The sequence below is a fragment of the Labrus bergylta genome, chromosome 1, assembly GCF_963930695.1.
Source record: "Labrus bergylta chromosome 1, fLabBer1.1, whole genome shotgun sequence".
Lineage (NCBI taxonomy): Eukaryota > Metazoa > Chordata > Actinopteri > Labriformes > Labridae > Labrus > Labrus bergylta.
The window spans coordinates 30,689,458-30,704,998 of record NC_089195.1 but is presented as its reverse complement, the minus strand read 5'-3'; the positions used below and the strand labels follow the sequence as shown (position 1 = coordinate 30,704,998).

The 15,541-nt window shown below is 42.3% G+C and overlaps 1 protein-coding gene and 1 long non-coding RNA gene across 3 annotated transcripts in view; one reads left to right on the top strand and one right to left on the bottom strand.

Annotated features, from left to right (window-relative positions):
* The first annotated feature begins 543 nt into the window (after window positions 1–543).
* The window catches only part of LOC109978641 (uncharacterized), a 39,367-nt gene continuing 24,369 nt past the window's right edge, over window positions 544–15,541 (top strand). The window contains exons 1-5 of one of the 2 annotated variants that reach the window (XM_065958196.1): window positions 544–590; window positions 743–1,123; window positions 5,255–5,398; window positions 5,528–5,589; window positions 5,672–5,929. In XM_065958196.1, the coding sequence (XP_065814268.1) occupies window positions 554–590; window positions 743–1,123; window positions 5,255–5,398; window positions 5,528–5,589; window positions 5,672–5,794 (747 nt within the window). In that variant the 5' untranslated portion in view covers window positions 544–553 and the 3' untranslated portion in view covers window positions 5,795–5,929. Of the gene's footprint in view, window positions 591–742; window positions 1,124–5,254; window positions 5,399–5,527; window positions 5,590–5,671; window positions 5,930–15,541 lie in introns of those variants that run through there. The other variant, XM_065958233.1, reaches the window with a different exon arrangement.
* LOC109992785 (uncharacterized) lies at window positions 6,230–7,472 on the bottom strand. The gene is made up of 3 exons (XR_002278345.3): window positions 7,338–7,472; window positions 7,131–7,192; window positions 6,230–7,020 (listed from the first exon to the last, which is right to left on the bottom strand). It is a non-coding gene; the product is annotated as an uncharacterized lncRNA (long non-coding RNA).

Below are 15,541 nucleotides of genomic sequence, written 5' to 3'. Positions count from 1 at the left end.
GCACTTATGAAGCAGAGTGTAGCACATGTTCAGTGGGGTTTTCGTCTGCATTCTCATGTCTAAATTTAAAACATCTAGAGGCAGAACGCAGTACTGGAAAGAGGGGAGAACAGGTTCCTGCCTAAACCAACATTCAAAACCAGACATGGTCGCACTTTAATCAAGAAAACACATCTGCTAATGTAACATCATCTTAAACACCACTTGTCTCATGAGAAGTTGCTTCTAAGTTATTCTGAACGTCTTCTGACCGTCCATGGAGTCTTGTAATCCGTGCAAGAACTAAAGACGTACGAAGAGCAATTAAATGAAAATAAATTAAAGCATTAAAAGTTAATTGAGAATGTTAGGGAAAGACACAATGAGAGAATAAGACATCAAAGTCTAAAATGTCACATTGGGTGGCATCTGCAAAAAAAAAAAAAAAAAAAAAAAAAAATGTTCCACCTCACTGGCCAATCACAGCGTCTGCTTCCTTTAATGGAAACATCTACATGGGTGTGATGTCAGTGAGACCTGTGTCTCTGTCTTCACATGTCAGACCTCGTCACTCATGGAGGGCCGTCACGTTGTTCTGCTCCTGGTCTTAGGTAATTCTTTTGATTAATAGTTTGGATGATTTAATACAAGGATGTTTTTACATTAAAAGAAGAATACTAACGTTTTAGTGCCCTTGTCATTTTGTCTTCCTGTATAGCTGTGCACATTTTAAACTGCTGTTATGATCTTGTTTGAATTCCAGCTGTAGTTTCCTTGAGTCCTGACTGTGTTTGTGGATCAGAGTTGAAGGTGACGGTCAGACCAGGAGACAACATCATTCTCTACTGTGACTGCAAAACATCAACTGGAGTTTACATCGTGTGGTACAGGAACTGTTCTCATGAGAACCAGCCTTCACTTGTTCTGAAAGTAAACAATAGACTGAAACAAAATCTTCCTCCTAATTTCCACTCATTGAAGAACCAGTCCTCTGAATCCTACGACCTGCTGATCCTGAACATCACTGAGTCAGATGAAGGTCTTTACTACTGTGGAACTGAAGAAATAAAAGTGGAGGAAAAGGAACACATAACTTCTAAAGATATTTACAGCTTCAGCAACATCACAACAAGAATCATATTCAGTAAGTACGCTCTGTCTTTGTGTGACTGTGATTTCAGTGGATTCAATAATTTGAATATTACAAATAAATCATTCTCTGAAATAATGATGTCAGACCATAAACATCATCTGCTAAGCTCATCAGACAACACATTCATACTTTTGTAAAATTAATTATTAATTTGCAGAGAAAATGTTGTACAGGATGATGATCACCAGATCATCAATGACCAATATGACTACAACTAACTCGAAAGACAAGTGGCAGAAATACTATTAACTGAAATGTAATTAATATAGCTGAAATAAATGGACGATCAGGAGGTATTTGAGAAGTGAAAAAAGAAGAGGTGTGAACACACACACACACATACACACACACACACACACACACACACACACACACACACACACACACACACACACACACACACACACACACACACACACACACATATATATACATACATTCAGAAAGACTCAACTTGTCTGCAAAGTTAAATACTAAAAAAAAAATAATTAAGAACATTGACTTTCTCAAGATGTTGTTTTTTTGGTCAAAAAGTTGTCAAAAGTAAACAAAACTGATTGTGATGAATTTGAAAATATTGAAACCCTGATTTTTAAAAAAAATAATCACAAGAAAACATAAAATGTTTACAGAAAATGATACGCCAATTTGAATTTAAGGCCAGCAACACTTTTCAAAAGTTGGCACAGGGTCATGTGTACCGCTCTGTTGCATCACACTTTTCTTTAAACAACACAGGAGACCAGTTTCTGTAACTTTAAGAGGGTAATGTTTTACCATTCTTGCTTAATGTAGGATTTAAAATGTTCAACAGTTCAAGGACTCCTTTTACACCTTTCATAAAGCTCAAAAACACTTTTAACGGGTGACAAGTCAGGACTGCAGGAAGTGCCAGTTTAGCACTGAGACTCTTTCTTACAGGGCAAGGCAAGTTTATTTATAGAGCACATTTCAACAACAATTCAAAGTGCTTCACACAAAACATCAAAAGCATCATGACAGAGGAAAGAAAAGAAACATTAAAATAGGAAATTTAAAAATGACTGAAATTATTAAATCTGAAAATGTGTTCAAATAAAAAATAATTAAAATGAAATTAATTGAAATAAATAAAGTAAAAATATAAAAAGAGTTAAAAGTTACAGTGCAGAGTTAAGATTTCAAATCTCATTCAAATTGTTTATTGAAAGGCAGCTGTAAACAGATGTGTCTTCAACCTCGATTTAAAAGAGCTGAGAGTTTCAGCAGACCTGCAGTTTTCTGGGAGTTTGTTCCAGATTTAGGGAGCATACAAACTGAACGTGGCTGCTACGTGCTACATCAACAGTAGTTCAATCTGTACACTAGTGTGTTTATAATTAGATCAATCACACTTATAGTAATTATTTATTCAATAATAATAAACTATTTTCTGATATTTTCGGTCTACCCTACCACGGCCCTCTTCTCTCGCTCGATGACTCTTAACAAAACTAGAGTCGGCTCGCACGGACCTAGCAGCCAAAGAACATACCCTTTCGGGTTCTCTGGCCTGGACTTATCTAAGATCAGGCAGATCCTGTCGCAAAATAATGCAGAAAAACTAGTTCATGCATTTGTTACCTCCAGGTTGGATTATTGTAATTCTCTTTTGTCAGGGTGCTCTGGTAAGTCTCTAAAGACTCTTCAACTAGTCCAGAACGCTGCAGCTTGTGTACTGACTAGAACTAGGAAAAGGGACCACATTACTCCTGTGTTGGCTTCTCTGCACTGGCTCCCTATACAATCTAGAATAGAATTCAAGATCCTTCTTCTCACTTACAAAGCTCTAAATGACCAGGCACCATCTTATCTTCAGGAGCTACTAGTGCCGTACTGCCACTCGAGAACACTACGGTCCCAGAATGCGAGCCTGCTAGTGGTACCTACAGTCTCTAAATGTACTATGGGAGGTACAGCCTTCAGTTATCAGGCTCCTCTCCTCTGGAATCATCTTCCAGCCGGAGTCCGGGAGGCAGACACAGTCTGTATTTTTAAGAATAGACTTAAAACTTTCCTTTTTGATAAATCTTATAGTTAGGGCTGATGTAGATCAGCTCTTAGTTACGCTTCTATAGGCTTAGACTACCGGGGGAACTGGCGCCTTGAGCTCCTCTCTCTCTCTCTGTGCATATACAGTTCATCATATTACTGCATGTATCTATCTGTAAATCTCAGTCACTAACCACCTACCTTCATGGGAGCTCTTGAGCTCTCTTACCCTCCAATTCACACATACTCCGTGTGCGCGGTGGTCCGTCAGCGCCGCGCACTACGTTACTTAGCTGCCACACTAGTCTATTGTTGTGTTCACACAGGGCGCGCTGCGGTCTGTCTCCAGCGCGTGCCACCAACGGCACTACCCTCTGCTCCCTTTCAAATACGCAGCGAGTCTGTTTTCGCTGGAGTACGCTGCAGGCACGCATCAAGTTGGACAGAATATGAATATCAGTATGGACAGGAAGTCAGACAAGGAAACACACAGAGCATCCGGTCAATTTCAAAATAAAACACAATATATGAACTCACGATCGTATTGACTGACTGACAGACCGTGGCGTGTATGTGTGAATTGGGGGTTAGGCTCCTCGAGATCGTTGGTTGACGGGCTGCCAGAACAACCATAACAATGAGTAAGGTCTTTTACCTGCTTTTAGCAAAGTGTCTCGAGATAACACTTGTTATGAGTTGACGCTTGTTGTGGATTTTTCTGTTGGTAATGAAAGATCTCAAGTCAAAGTCTTTTGTCTTTGTGTATTTTATTGCATATAGGAAAAAGTTATTTTGCAAAAGGGGTAATCAGCTACAAAATTAACATCAGTTACAAGTGCATCAAAGACTCCCGGGGCAGTCCAGGTTGCAGAGCATATTTATACTTTCACAGGGTGTAGGTATTTTGCATATACATGAGTGATACATCGTCATTGGTTTCAGCTTGCCCTAGTGACTACGTCTTCTGCTAGTTTGCCTGGTGATTTATCTATGCAAGCTTCTATAAGGCACCTGGTAGGGAGGAACATCAACAGAAACTACTTTGTCAGGAAGGCACTGATCTAAGGTCATGCTGTACCCAGATCCTGAGGAGTGTTCCTGTTGGAGATACAGACCAAGGCCATACAGAGAAACAGTTTCTAATTGCTAAATGATGCACGATCATCCTAATCTTTTCAGGTCAAATGAAGGCAACAGACAGATGGTATTTTTCCACTACACACTATACAAATAAATATTGATTGATTGATTGATTGACTACACTACTTGAGTTATGGATGGTTGACGCCTTCTCGCATGGCGCATTTGTTTGGATTCCTGGCTTGGTAGACAGGAGGCGGAGTCAGGAAGGCCATTAGTTCAACTGGTTACACCTGAGCCTATCAGGACTCGGCTTATATACTGTAAGTGGCTTCCAGGGGTCTGTGTGGAAGGAAGGGAGAGGAAGGCAGCTGCTTGGCAGGTTGGGGGAGGCAGCAGAAAGAGCCTCTTGCTGGCTTTGGTTGAGGCGGGAGGAGACAAGCTGGAAACTTGTTGCCAGTTAACCTCGTTCTTTTTTGGGTTTTTTTTTTACCATTTTTCAGCCTTTTAGTCAGGCAGCTTAGAACCAGATTTGGGAAGACTGGAGACACATCCGACAAGAGCACCACATTTTTTCCACATATTTTAATGCATTCCTCTACCCAGAAAATGTATATATTGACACCAAGATTGACTTTCTAAGTGGCTTGGAAGACATATTGGCACTTATAGACTTTACATGGTCGCCATCTTAGAACCGCCAACTTGATGAAGTGCAAAGTGAAAATTGAAAGCTATTGTGATGGAGACTATGTGGAAAAAATTTGGTGCTTTTGTCCGACGTGTCCCCATAATTTTCCTTGACACCATCCTAACTTTTTTGAATCATGTTGTTGGCATCAAATTCAAACTGGTCATTTCATTTTCCAAAAACAATAAAATATCACAGTTTCAACAATTTACGTTGTCTTTGAGCTATTTTCATTGAAATATGGGGATTCAATGTTTTTTAGATTCCACATGTCCCAACTTTTTAGGAATTTTTCTGTAGATCAGAGTTAAAGGAACGTAATCAACACAACTTTCATTTAGATGCAGAAACGAATGAGACTCCTCCCCCCAAGATGCCTCAGGACTGTAATGAGTGCTGGATTCTGATCTTCTGTCTGTGTCCAGTTGTATCTATTGTCTCCGCTCTCCTCTCCTCACTTGTGGTCTATCACTGCTGTAAGAAGGGTAACTACCTCACTTTTTCTAGAATATGTACAGTATCCACTTAAGTGTTTTAATCACAAAGACACCTTAATGTCTCTTCCACTGTGTGAGTTTCATTGTGCTGTACTGATGTTATATTTATTCCTGCAGCTGAAGAACATCCTGTTGATCAGCAAAGACCTGACACGAGAGGTCATCCAAGACAGAGCCAGGTATCTATCATTAAAGTGTAATGTATCAAAGCATTAAATATGTTCAAGGTTGGGCTTCTAAATGACAAATATCCAATCTTAGGATGACGATGTGTGCTATGCTGCTGTGGAAATCCGTCAGAAATCAAAGAGACCAAAGAAGAAGAAGGAACCGCAGACTTCTGACTTCTGCACCTATTCTGCTCTTAATACATCTAGGATGTAACAGGCCTAAGACCAGAGGAACAAAAAAATAATTTTGCAATGTTGACATAAACATCGAACAAAAAGTAAGGACATTTGTGTTTGGTAGATTTATTTCTTTGTTGGAACAATGCTTCTTGGCAATAAATCTTATAACTTTGGAAAGACTGTTTATTTCCCTTTTAAATGGTGCCACATTTGTAAGGAACATGCACTGTGGGATGAGTAGCAGAGCTGAGTATGTGAAAATTCAAAAACTTGAAAAAACATGAAAAAACAGCTCATTTGTTAATTGGATTCGATGATTAAAATCTGAAGAAACAAGACACATTGGCAATTTAACAATTTATTAATTTAACAAACAGGAGCCTCAGTATCATGTGGAAGGCAAGGCTCTTTCTGCTCTGAGGTTGCCCAACTTAGATTTGACCATATTTTACCCAAACTATGTAAAAAATGACAACCTTGAATAAAGGTTCTCATGGAATCAATTAGAATTTCTGTTGAATTTTGTCATCAATCTTTTCACTTTTTTGTGGCTCCTGTTGGGCTCAACCTTTCTTAGATCTGCTTCACCTTTTAACAGAGATACACCAACAACGTACTTTGATTAATTTGAATATGTATTACAAATAGATGGTGAAAATAATATTCATGTCTTTAAATGTACTCTGTGACTCCACAAACTCTTCCCTAACAACGTGAATGTGTCTGAAGACATTGACAAATTGGATGATAATCAGCCATCGAGCGTCGTAGTAGGATGATTAACGTCATTGTGATAGTAAACAAGGGTCTTCAAAAGCTGCTTCTGCTGAACATCTGCCGAAGAACCAATTGTTAATTCATGAGCACAGTTGGCCTGGCGGTTGGGTTGCCCCGAATGTGAGAAAGCTCTGGTCCTCTGGGTGGACGGGTCTGGGTTCCATTACCACGTTATTCCCCCCACTCTCTTTCCTGTTTACTACTCTATACACCGTCTTATCAAGTGAAAGCAAGAAGCCAGAAAACAAACAAACAAACAGTTAATTCAACACCACTAGCTGACTTTCTGACACCATTTTGACTCCGCCCACAAAACGCATCATCACTGTGTACAAGAATAACAGATCTTTAAACTCGGACTCTAAAGACTTTGTGAGACGTTTGAAGTGGAGCTTGTGTGATGTCCGCTCAGACAAAGCCAATCTATTTGTTCCGTCCATCGACACACAAGAACACAACTCTGGTGAAACATGCGTCTTCATCCTGAAAGGTAATCAGACACAGTAACATGAGTGTCATTAGTACAGAGTCTCTACTGCTGCAAAGATGTCTAATGGTTCTGAGACCATGAAAATACCAAAGAAAGTCCTTACCTGATTCACTGTACTTTCCTCTCCCATGTCAGGTCTTCTCTCAGTCATTTGATCTTTTTCATCTGTAGAATCATAAATAAAAGGTTTCTTGTTAGACAATGACTTCATTCATTCAATGATCCATCACAATCAATATGATTCATTTGTATTTTAGTCGATTCATAATGTCTATACTTAACAGGTAAAAAGTGATTGTAGTGTATTTACCTGCATTCTGACTGCAGAGATAAACAAAAGTCAGGCACAGGAAGGTGGAGAGGACCGTGATGGCTGGACTAAACACCATCATCCAATATACACCAGGCTCAACATGGGGTGGACCGATGGAGTCACCGGAGTCACTGGAGGCTAGGTCAAATATAGTATGTGGAATAGATGTTTAAAATGTTGGTTTTCAATGTATCTAATTTTTCTCTGGTGTGCAACCACAGCCTGTAAGAATGAATGGACTAAGCCAGAGTGACATCACCCGTCTGTTACTGCAGGGGGCTTTGGAGTCCCATCAGTGGCATTATAACCACTGACAAAACATTGGAGCTTGTAATGATAGTCATACGAGTGATGAAGGAGAGAGCTACGAGTTTGATCAGATCTACTGCACGTTTTAATTAGCAGAAGAAAAATGAGCCACTGCATGAAAACCTTTGACTTAATTCGCAATGTGAAAAGTACTCAGATATTTAAACATATTTGTTCTTCTCATCTCAACATATCTGCATTAAATGCCTTTTTAAACTAATTTCTCAGGTACCTCCTGTTGCCCACCCACTTATTTAGGCTTTCCACATTTCCTGTCTTTGCTGTTGTTGTAGTCACTTTGGTCATTGGTGATCATCTCTCTGCTTTCCTCTGTCACATTGTACTTCTATAGAAGCATATAGAGTAATGAACACATACCACAGAATCTGTACATTTCTCCAAATTTCACATGACTCTACCAAAACTCCATAGAGCACCTTTAAAAAAACACAGTATAAGTGTGCTGATGTTCTATGCAGATGATGTGATGGTCTTACATGGTGTTTCAGTACGCTGAGAGCCTCCCCTTGTGTTCTTTAGAGAGTGTTGCCTGTGGATAGACATTTTCTCTTATTTTAGAAATCTTTTTTAATAAATATCTTTTTACTTGTAAATGATGTGCAGTTTAAGCTCATTATTGCAACTACTACTTTGTGCAATCTTTACAGTCTTTATCTTCATAAACTCACGACACACTAAAATACAAATGTTGGTTGTTGGTCTTTTGTATAAAATTAAACTTTATACAAAAGACCAACAACAAAAAACTGCCTTATTAAAAGTCAGAAATCTTCGGCCTGATCCCGGGCTCATCAGCCTTCACAGGCCTAGACTGCGCCGGGCTTGGAAAGGGATAGGGGGAGAGATGGGATAAAATTCAGGAAGAGGGATAGGGAGTAAGGGGGTGGGGGTTGGGGGGTTTGGGGGTTGTTCTGGCAGGCCGTCAACCAACAATTTCAAGGAGCCTAAACCCCAATTCACACATATTCCGTGTGTGCCGCGGTCCGTCAGCGCCTCGGTTTTGCTCCTTCGGACGGCTCGCGCCCATTCACACTGGATCTGTTTCTGGGACGTCAGCACACCTATGACACATCACAGGACAACTACAAGATCCCGCGGGAATAAAGAGTAAAACATGCAAACAACATGTTGCTTTGTCTTTCTGAGGATGCATTGTGGTTAATTCGGTACCTGTTTTGACGTCATGTTGATAAAGTGATGAAAAATACGATCGTGAGTCTGCATATTGTGTTTAATTTTAAAATTGACTGGACGCTCTGTGCTTTTCCTTGTCTGACTTCCTGTCCGGGCTGTCATAGTCTGTCCAGCTTGACGCGTGCCTGCAGCGTACTCCGGCGAAAACAGACTCGCTGCCAGAGGTGTAAAGAGTACTAATATATTCTACTCAATTAAAAGTACTGTTACTTTGCTAAAATGTTACTTAAGTACAAGTAAAAGTACCAGATTAAAAATGTACTCAAGTAAAAGTAAAAAGTAACTTGTTTAAAATGTACTTTAAGTAAAAGTTACTTAGTTACTTTTTTTTAACAACGCATCTCTCGTGAAAAAAGGACGAGAGGAAATTAATCTCAAAGTTTTTTTAATTAAAGGCAAATCTTAACAAAGATTTATCTTTTCTGATAAACATTTTCTCATAGCCAAAAAACAAAATATACATAATGATGGATAAATAATCAAAAATTATATGTTCAAGTAATCAGCTGTTCTATGAAGGGAAATGTTTAAACTATTTAAGAAAATACTAAAAGGATCTTTGTGTCAATCATGAACAGTGTAAAGAGTATTTTAGTATTTTTTTTATTTTTATTATTCTGAGGCTGGTTAGTCTCAAAGACAGCATCAAAGGCTGATTTAGCTGCAAATAAACCTGAGATGAAAGATAATCCATTTATTGTTTTAAATTGAGCCTTTATGAGCTTAAATATTAGATGTCTTAGTCACTGTTTGTTTACCTATTAGCTACTGAAGCTTCTAACTGAATCTGTTTGGTTTGAAGTATTTATTTTCACACGTCTCAGATGTGTTAAGTTGCAGCAGCTTATAACACCCACTTAAGGGACTTTTATTGTGAAAATCTTTCCGGAACTAAATGTGTTTATCGCTCGGAGCTGCAGCGGCGATTGTAGTCGCGAACGCTGCAGTGAGAAAAAGCATCCTCAGCCACTTCTTTGCCCAAGAGTAAGAACCACAGCCAACTTATTTTAATCATGTTGGACTTAAGACAATGAGACATCAGTTTATAAACACCTTCAGCAGGTAGACCCACAGTAGTGGAGGAGCTTATCCGTGCTGCACTAGCTGTAGTGGCATCTCTCTCTGTATCTCTCTCTGTCTCTCTCTGTCTCTCTCTGTCTCTCTCTGTCTCTCTCTCTGTCTCTCTCTGTCTCTCTCTCTGTCTCTCTCTGTCTCTCTCTGTCTCTCTCTGTCTCTCTCTCTCTCCCTCTCTCCTCTCCGTTTCCGTTTCCCGTTTCCGGTTTCCGGTGAGTGTGAGTGTGAGTGTGAGTGACGGTGGTGGTGTTGCGAGTGGCGCGGAGATTGAATTGTTTGCTATCCTTTCTACTGTTTTCAAAGTGCATGATCAGGTCAGATTGTTTTCATATTTGTATTGAGTGTTGTTGGCTGTGTAAGACAGATCGTTGGAGGGGTTGGAGGGAGGAATGGCGTCTGCTGAGACGCCACCTCCGACTCTCCGACAGGGAGTTCGGATAGTCCCTCCGAACGGTACTGTCACCGTGGAGGAGGTTCTGTTAGCTGCAGGTGAACAGGTAGGCCATGATAAACTCTTGTATGCATCCCGAATGAACAAGGCTGTGGTTGTTTTTCTGAAGAGTGAGCCTCTTGTGTATCAGCTGATTGAGAGTGGTGTGTTCATTAGGGATTTGTTTGTGCAGGTTTCCCCGTTGTCGGTTCCCTCTACGCGGATCACCGTATCCGGTGTTCCGCCGTTTATTTCTAACAACTTGTTAGAGAACGAACTCCGCAGGTTTGGGAAGTTTGCGAGTGGTTTCAAAACTGTGAGTCTAGGGTGTAAAGATCCCAAACTGAAACATGTTCAATCTTTGCGGCGTCAGGTGTTCATGTTTTTGGATTCGCCCACACAGACTCTGGAGGTTTCCTTTAGAGTGAAACACGGTGACGCTTCTTATATGGTGTATGCGAGCTCGGGACAACTGAAGTGTTTTGAGTGTGGTGATGTGGGACACAAACGTTTTGCGTGTCCGCACAGACAGCAGGAGGCGGCTAGTGCTGCCGCTGACGCGGGCGGCTCTGTTAGTGTGGCGCATGTGGCGGGGGCCGCGTCCGCGTCCGCGCCCGGGGCGGAGGCCGCGTCCGCGCCCGGGGCGGAGGCCGCGTCCGCGCGGGGCGGGGGCCGCGTCCGCGCCTGCGCCTTGTGCTGAGGCCGTGGCTGAGGTAGAAGTGGCTTCGACCAGCTCTCAGGCTACAGAAAAATCACAGACTGTAGATAATGATAAAACTGAAGATTCCACAAGTTCTGCAGTTGTAGATGTTTCATTGAAGGAAGGTAAGACAGTGTGTTGTAGCCAGGCATCATGTGAAGGAGAGGACATGGATGAAGATTATGAGTCAGACAATGCATCCATTGCTGATTTGCCAAATAGTGGCTCTGGTCTTTATTCTTTAGAGTCAATCAATCAATTTATGGATGAAACGTACAACAAATCAGTAAAAATAAGTGACTACTTTAGTGATACTGAAAAGTTCATAAAGTCAGTCAGCATACTGAAAAGACAGGTTGGGTTTGACCTCCTGGATGCGAAAAAACGGTTCCGTCTTAAAAAGCACATCACCGCACTGAGGAAAGTTGGACGTAAGAGTGTGAAGAAGACAAAGAAATGATCATGCATCACAAGGTGTTTTTCTTCTTCTACTGCTCCCTGTTTGTGTCTACTTGTCTGTTCTTTCTCTCTGATCTTTCTATGAGGGGTCTTAAGATAGGATCTCTTAACATTAATGGTGGGAGAGACAGACAGAAAAGGGGCCTTATCTCTGAGATCTCAACTCAGAAAAACATTGATATCTTGTTTTTACAAGAGACTCATACCACACCATCAGATGAGACAGATTGGGGTTTATGGTGGGAGGGCTCTAACTACCTTAGCCATGGCACCAACTTTAGTGCAGGAGTAGCCATTTTGTTTAGAGCATCTGCAAATGTAAAGATCGTCTCTTGTGCTGAAATTGTAAAGGGAAGGCTTTTAATTGTAAGAGCAGAAATAGAGGACACTGTTTTCTGCTTCACTAATATTTATGCTCCAAATAATGGAGCTGAAAGGGTAGCTTTCTATACCCGCCTCCAAAAGGAGTTAGTGATCTATAATCAGGATCAGATCATTCTTGGTGGTGATTTTAACTGCACACTTGATTTCACCGTGGATAGAATAGGAGAGGAGCCACATCCACATTCATCCCAGACTTTAAACACTGTCATCTCTCACCTGGATTTGTTGGACACATTTAGAGTGAAACATCCACAATCCAGACAGTATACATGGGTCAGGGTTAACAGTAACAGGGTGTGTGCAGCTAGACTGGATAGGGTTTACATCTCCAGAACTCTCAACCCCAGATTAATTCATTGTAATATTCTGCCTGTCGGCTTCACTGATCACCATTTTGTTAGTGTGGAGCTGATTATTTCACCAGGTGAAAGGGCTAAGTCCTTCTGGCATTTTAATAACAAGCTTCTACTGGACAATGTTTTCTGTAAAAACTTTGGGTGTTTTTGGGATCAGTGGCAATTAAGAAAAGTTGAGTTTGATTCTTTGAAGCTTTGGTGGGAGGTTGGTAAAGCTCAGATTCGTGTTTTTTGTCAGCAGTACACGTCACACTCTTCTGCTAGATTAAAAACAGTCATTAAAAATCTTGAGGACAACATTAAGAACCTTGAGGAGGGGTTAAATGGGAGTGTGGATCCCACCGCTGGTACCCTGCTGAAGGAGAAACGTATGGAGTTGAGCTCTTTCCTGCAGGAGAGGGTGAAGGGAGCTCTTGTGCGGAGTCGTTTCCTTCAACTCAAAGACATGGATGCCCCAACGTCTTTCTTTTTCAATCTTGAGAGATCTGTGGCTCAAAAAAAGCTGCTGACTTGTCTGAAACTGCCAGGAGGTCGAATAACAGCTGATCCAAAGGAAATGAGCAGTCACGCCATGCAGTTCTATGAGGATCTGTTTGGAGCAGAGAGTTGCAGCCAGGAGTGTCGCAGGGAGCTCCTGGAGGGTCTCCCTCAGCTCAGTGTGGAGGAGAGGTCTCTTCTGGAAGGGGAGCTGTCTCTGGAGGAGCTCACTGCTGCTGTCACTCAGATGGCAACAGGAAGAGCACCTGGAATAGATGGGTTGTCCACAGACTTTTTAAGAGGTTCTGGAATATCCTTGGGTCTGACCTGCATAGTGTTTTAATGGAGTGTTGCAGGACCGGGTCTCTTCCTGGTTCTTGTAAGAGAGCAGTTCTTTCCTTGCTCCCCAAGAAAGGTGACCTGGCATTGTTAAAAAACTGGAGGCCGGTTGCTTTGCTTTGTGCGGACTACAAGATCCTCTCCAGAGCTTTATCGAACAGACTAAAGGACGTTCTGGGAAGTGTGGTCCATAAAGACCAGAGTTACTGTGTTCCAGACCGGACAATCATGGATAATGTTTTTCTTATCAGAGATGTCATTGATGTGTGTAAAATCTATAATCTAAATGTTGGCATTGTGTCTCTGGATCAAGAGAAGGCGTTTGACAGGGTGGATCACTCGTATTTGTTTTCTGCACTGAGGTCTTTTGGTTTTGGGGATGGTTTTGTGTCATTAGTTGGTTTGTTGTATCAGGATGCACAGTGTTTGGTGAAGATGGGGGCGGGGTTGAGTCGGCCAATCCCTGTACGGCGAGGGATCAGACAAGGTTGTCCCATCTCCGGGCAGCTGTACAGCTTGGCTGTTGAGCCCTTGCTGTGCAGGTTGAGGGACCGGCTCAGCGGGCTTTCTTTGCCCGCGGCCTGTAGCATTGAATGTCCCCCTACAATTTCTGCCTATGCTGATGATGTAAACATCTTCATCTCCAATCAGGGGGGACGTTCGGTGTCTGCGGGACACCCTGTCCCTGTATGAAAGGGCAACAGCTGCACGGGTGAACTGGGAAAAAAGTGGTGCCTTATTGGTGGGAGAGTGGAGGGACCAGGCAGTGCCCAGTCTGCCGGGTGGACTTGAGTGGGGGAGGGAGGGGTTGAAGGTGTTGGGGGTTTATTTGGGTACCGAGGGCTTTAAAAGTAAAAACTGGGAGGGAGTTAGGGAGAAAGTGTGCGCTCGGTTGTCTAAATGGAAATGGTTGCTACCCCAGTTGTCGTATAGGGGAAGAGTTCTGGTGGTCAATAACTTGGTTGCCTCGACTCTCTGGCACAGACTTGTGGCTTTGACACCTCCAAGAGGGCTGGTGGAGGACATTCAAAGGGCCATCCTGGACTTCTTCTGGTCAGGCAAACACTGGGTCCAGGCGGCAGTCCTCTACCTGCCGGTGGCTGAAGGGGGACATGGACTTATAGACATTCAGTCAAAAATTGCCTCATTCAGACTCCAGACTGCACAGAGACTCCTTTTCACTTGTGGTCCCAGCTGGATGGACATCGCTCGACTGCTGCTGAGGAGAGCTGGACGGCTGGGGTACACTAAGCAGCTCTTTCTGTTAAAGCTTGAGGAGGTGGATCTCACTGGATTAACATCCTTTTATATGTCTGTAATGCAGGCATGGAAAATGTACACATTCAAAAGGGAAAAAACTGAGAGTCCGGGAATGTGGATCTTTGAGGAACCGTTATTTTTTAATGATTTCATAAGGACTCCAACTTTGCAGTCAGCCAGTCTCCGGGCCAGTTTCAGAGAGGCAGGCTGCACAAAACTGGGTCACCTGGTAAGACTGACCCTGGACGCCCTCAAAGAAAGGACCAATATCACCTCCAGCCGGGTGGTTGAAAGAGTGGTGGAGGAAGTCTTTGCTGCACTTCCAGTAAAACTTGTGACATTTCTAAAAATTGAGAATCTGTGTGAGCAGTGGAGTGAAGAGGGCGAATACAGCTTCCCATCTTTGTCTGTTACCCCAGATGTCGGGGAGTGGCAGGAAAGAGGAGGTGGACTGCTGTCCTTTAGTACTCCTGTTCTGGGAAAGTTCCAGGATGCAGGGAAAAAGGCACTCTATCAGTCCTGTGTTAAGATCCTACATCTTCGTGGTCTGTCGGGAGTGAAAGAGTCGAGGTGGATTGAGTTTTTTGGCCCAGAGGTTTCCCCGAAAGGCAGCTGGCGGTCCCTGTACAAGCGGCCTGTTGAGAAGAGAACAGCAGATCTCCAGTGGAGAGTTGTGCATGGGGGTATAGCCACGAACAGATACAGAGCGCACATTGATCCAGGGGTGGGAGAGGAGTGTTTGTTTTGTTCACTAACTGAAACTTTGTCTCATCTGTTTGTTGAGTGTCCCAGGCTCTCACTCTTGTTTGTCCTTATGAAAAGCTTGTTTGAAGCTCTCGGGGAGGATTTCTCTTATGCAGTGTTTGTTTTTGGGCCAAAGTATTCTGCAAAGAAAAAGACTGTACATACACTGATGAACTTTTTATCTGGCTCTGCTAAGTTGGCCATTTGGCTTACACGCAAGAACCGAGCTCAGGGTACTGGCTGTGTGGAACCGGTGCTGGTTCTGGAGGGACTTTTGAAGGCCAGACTAAAGGTAGAATTTGCCTATTATCAAATGATGGACAATGTGCAAGACTTTAATAGTGTATGGGCTGTGGAAGAAGCTTTGTGCTCTGTGGGTGGGGATGGAGAGCTGATTATTCATTTTTGATGCAGTAAATGTTGTTTTTGTTGATGTTGTGATTTTTGTTGCACT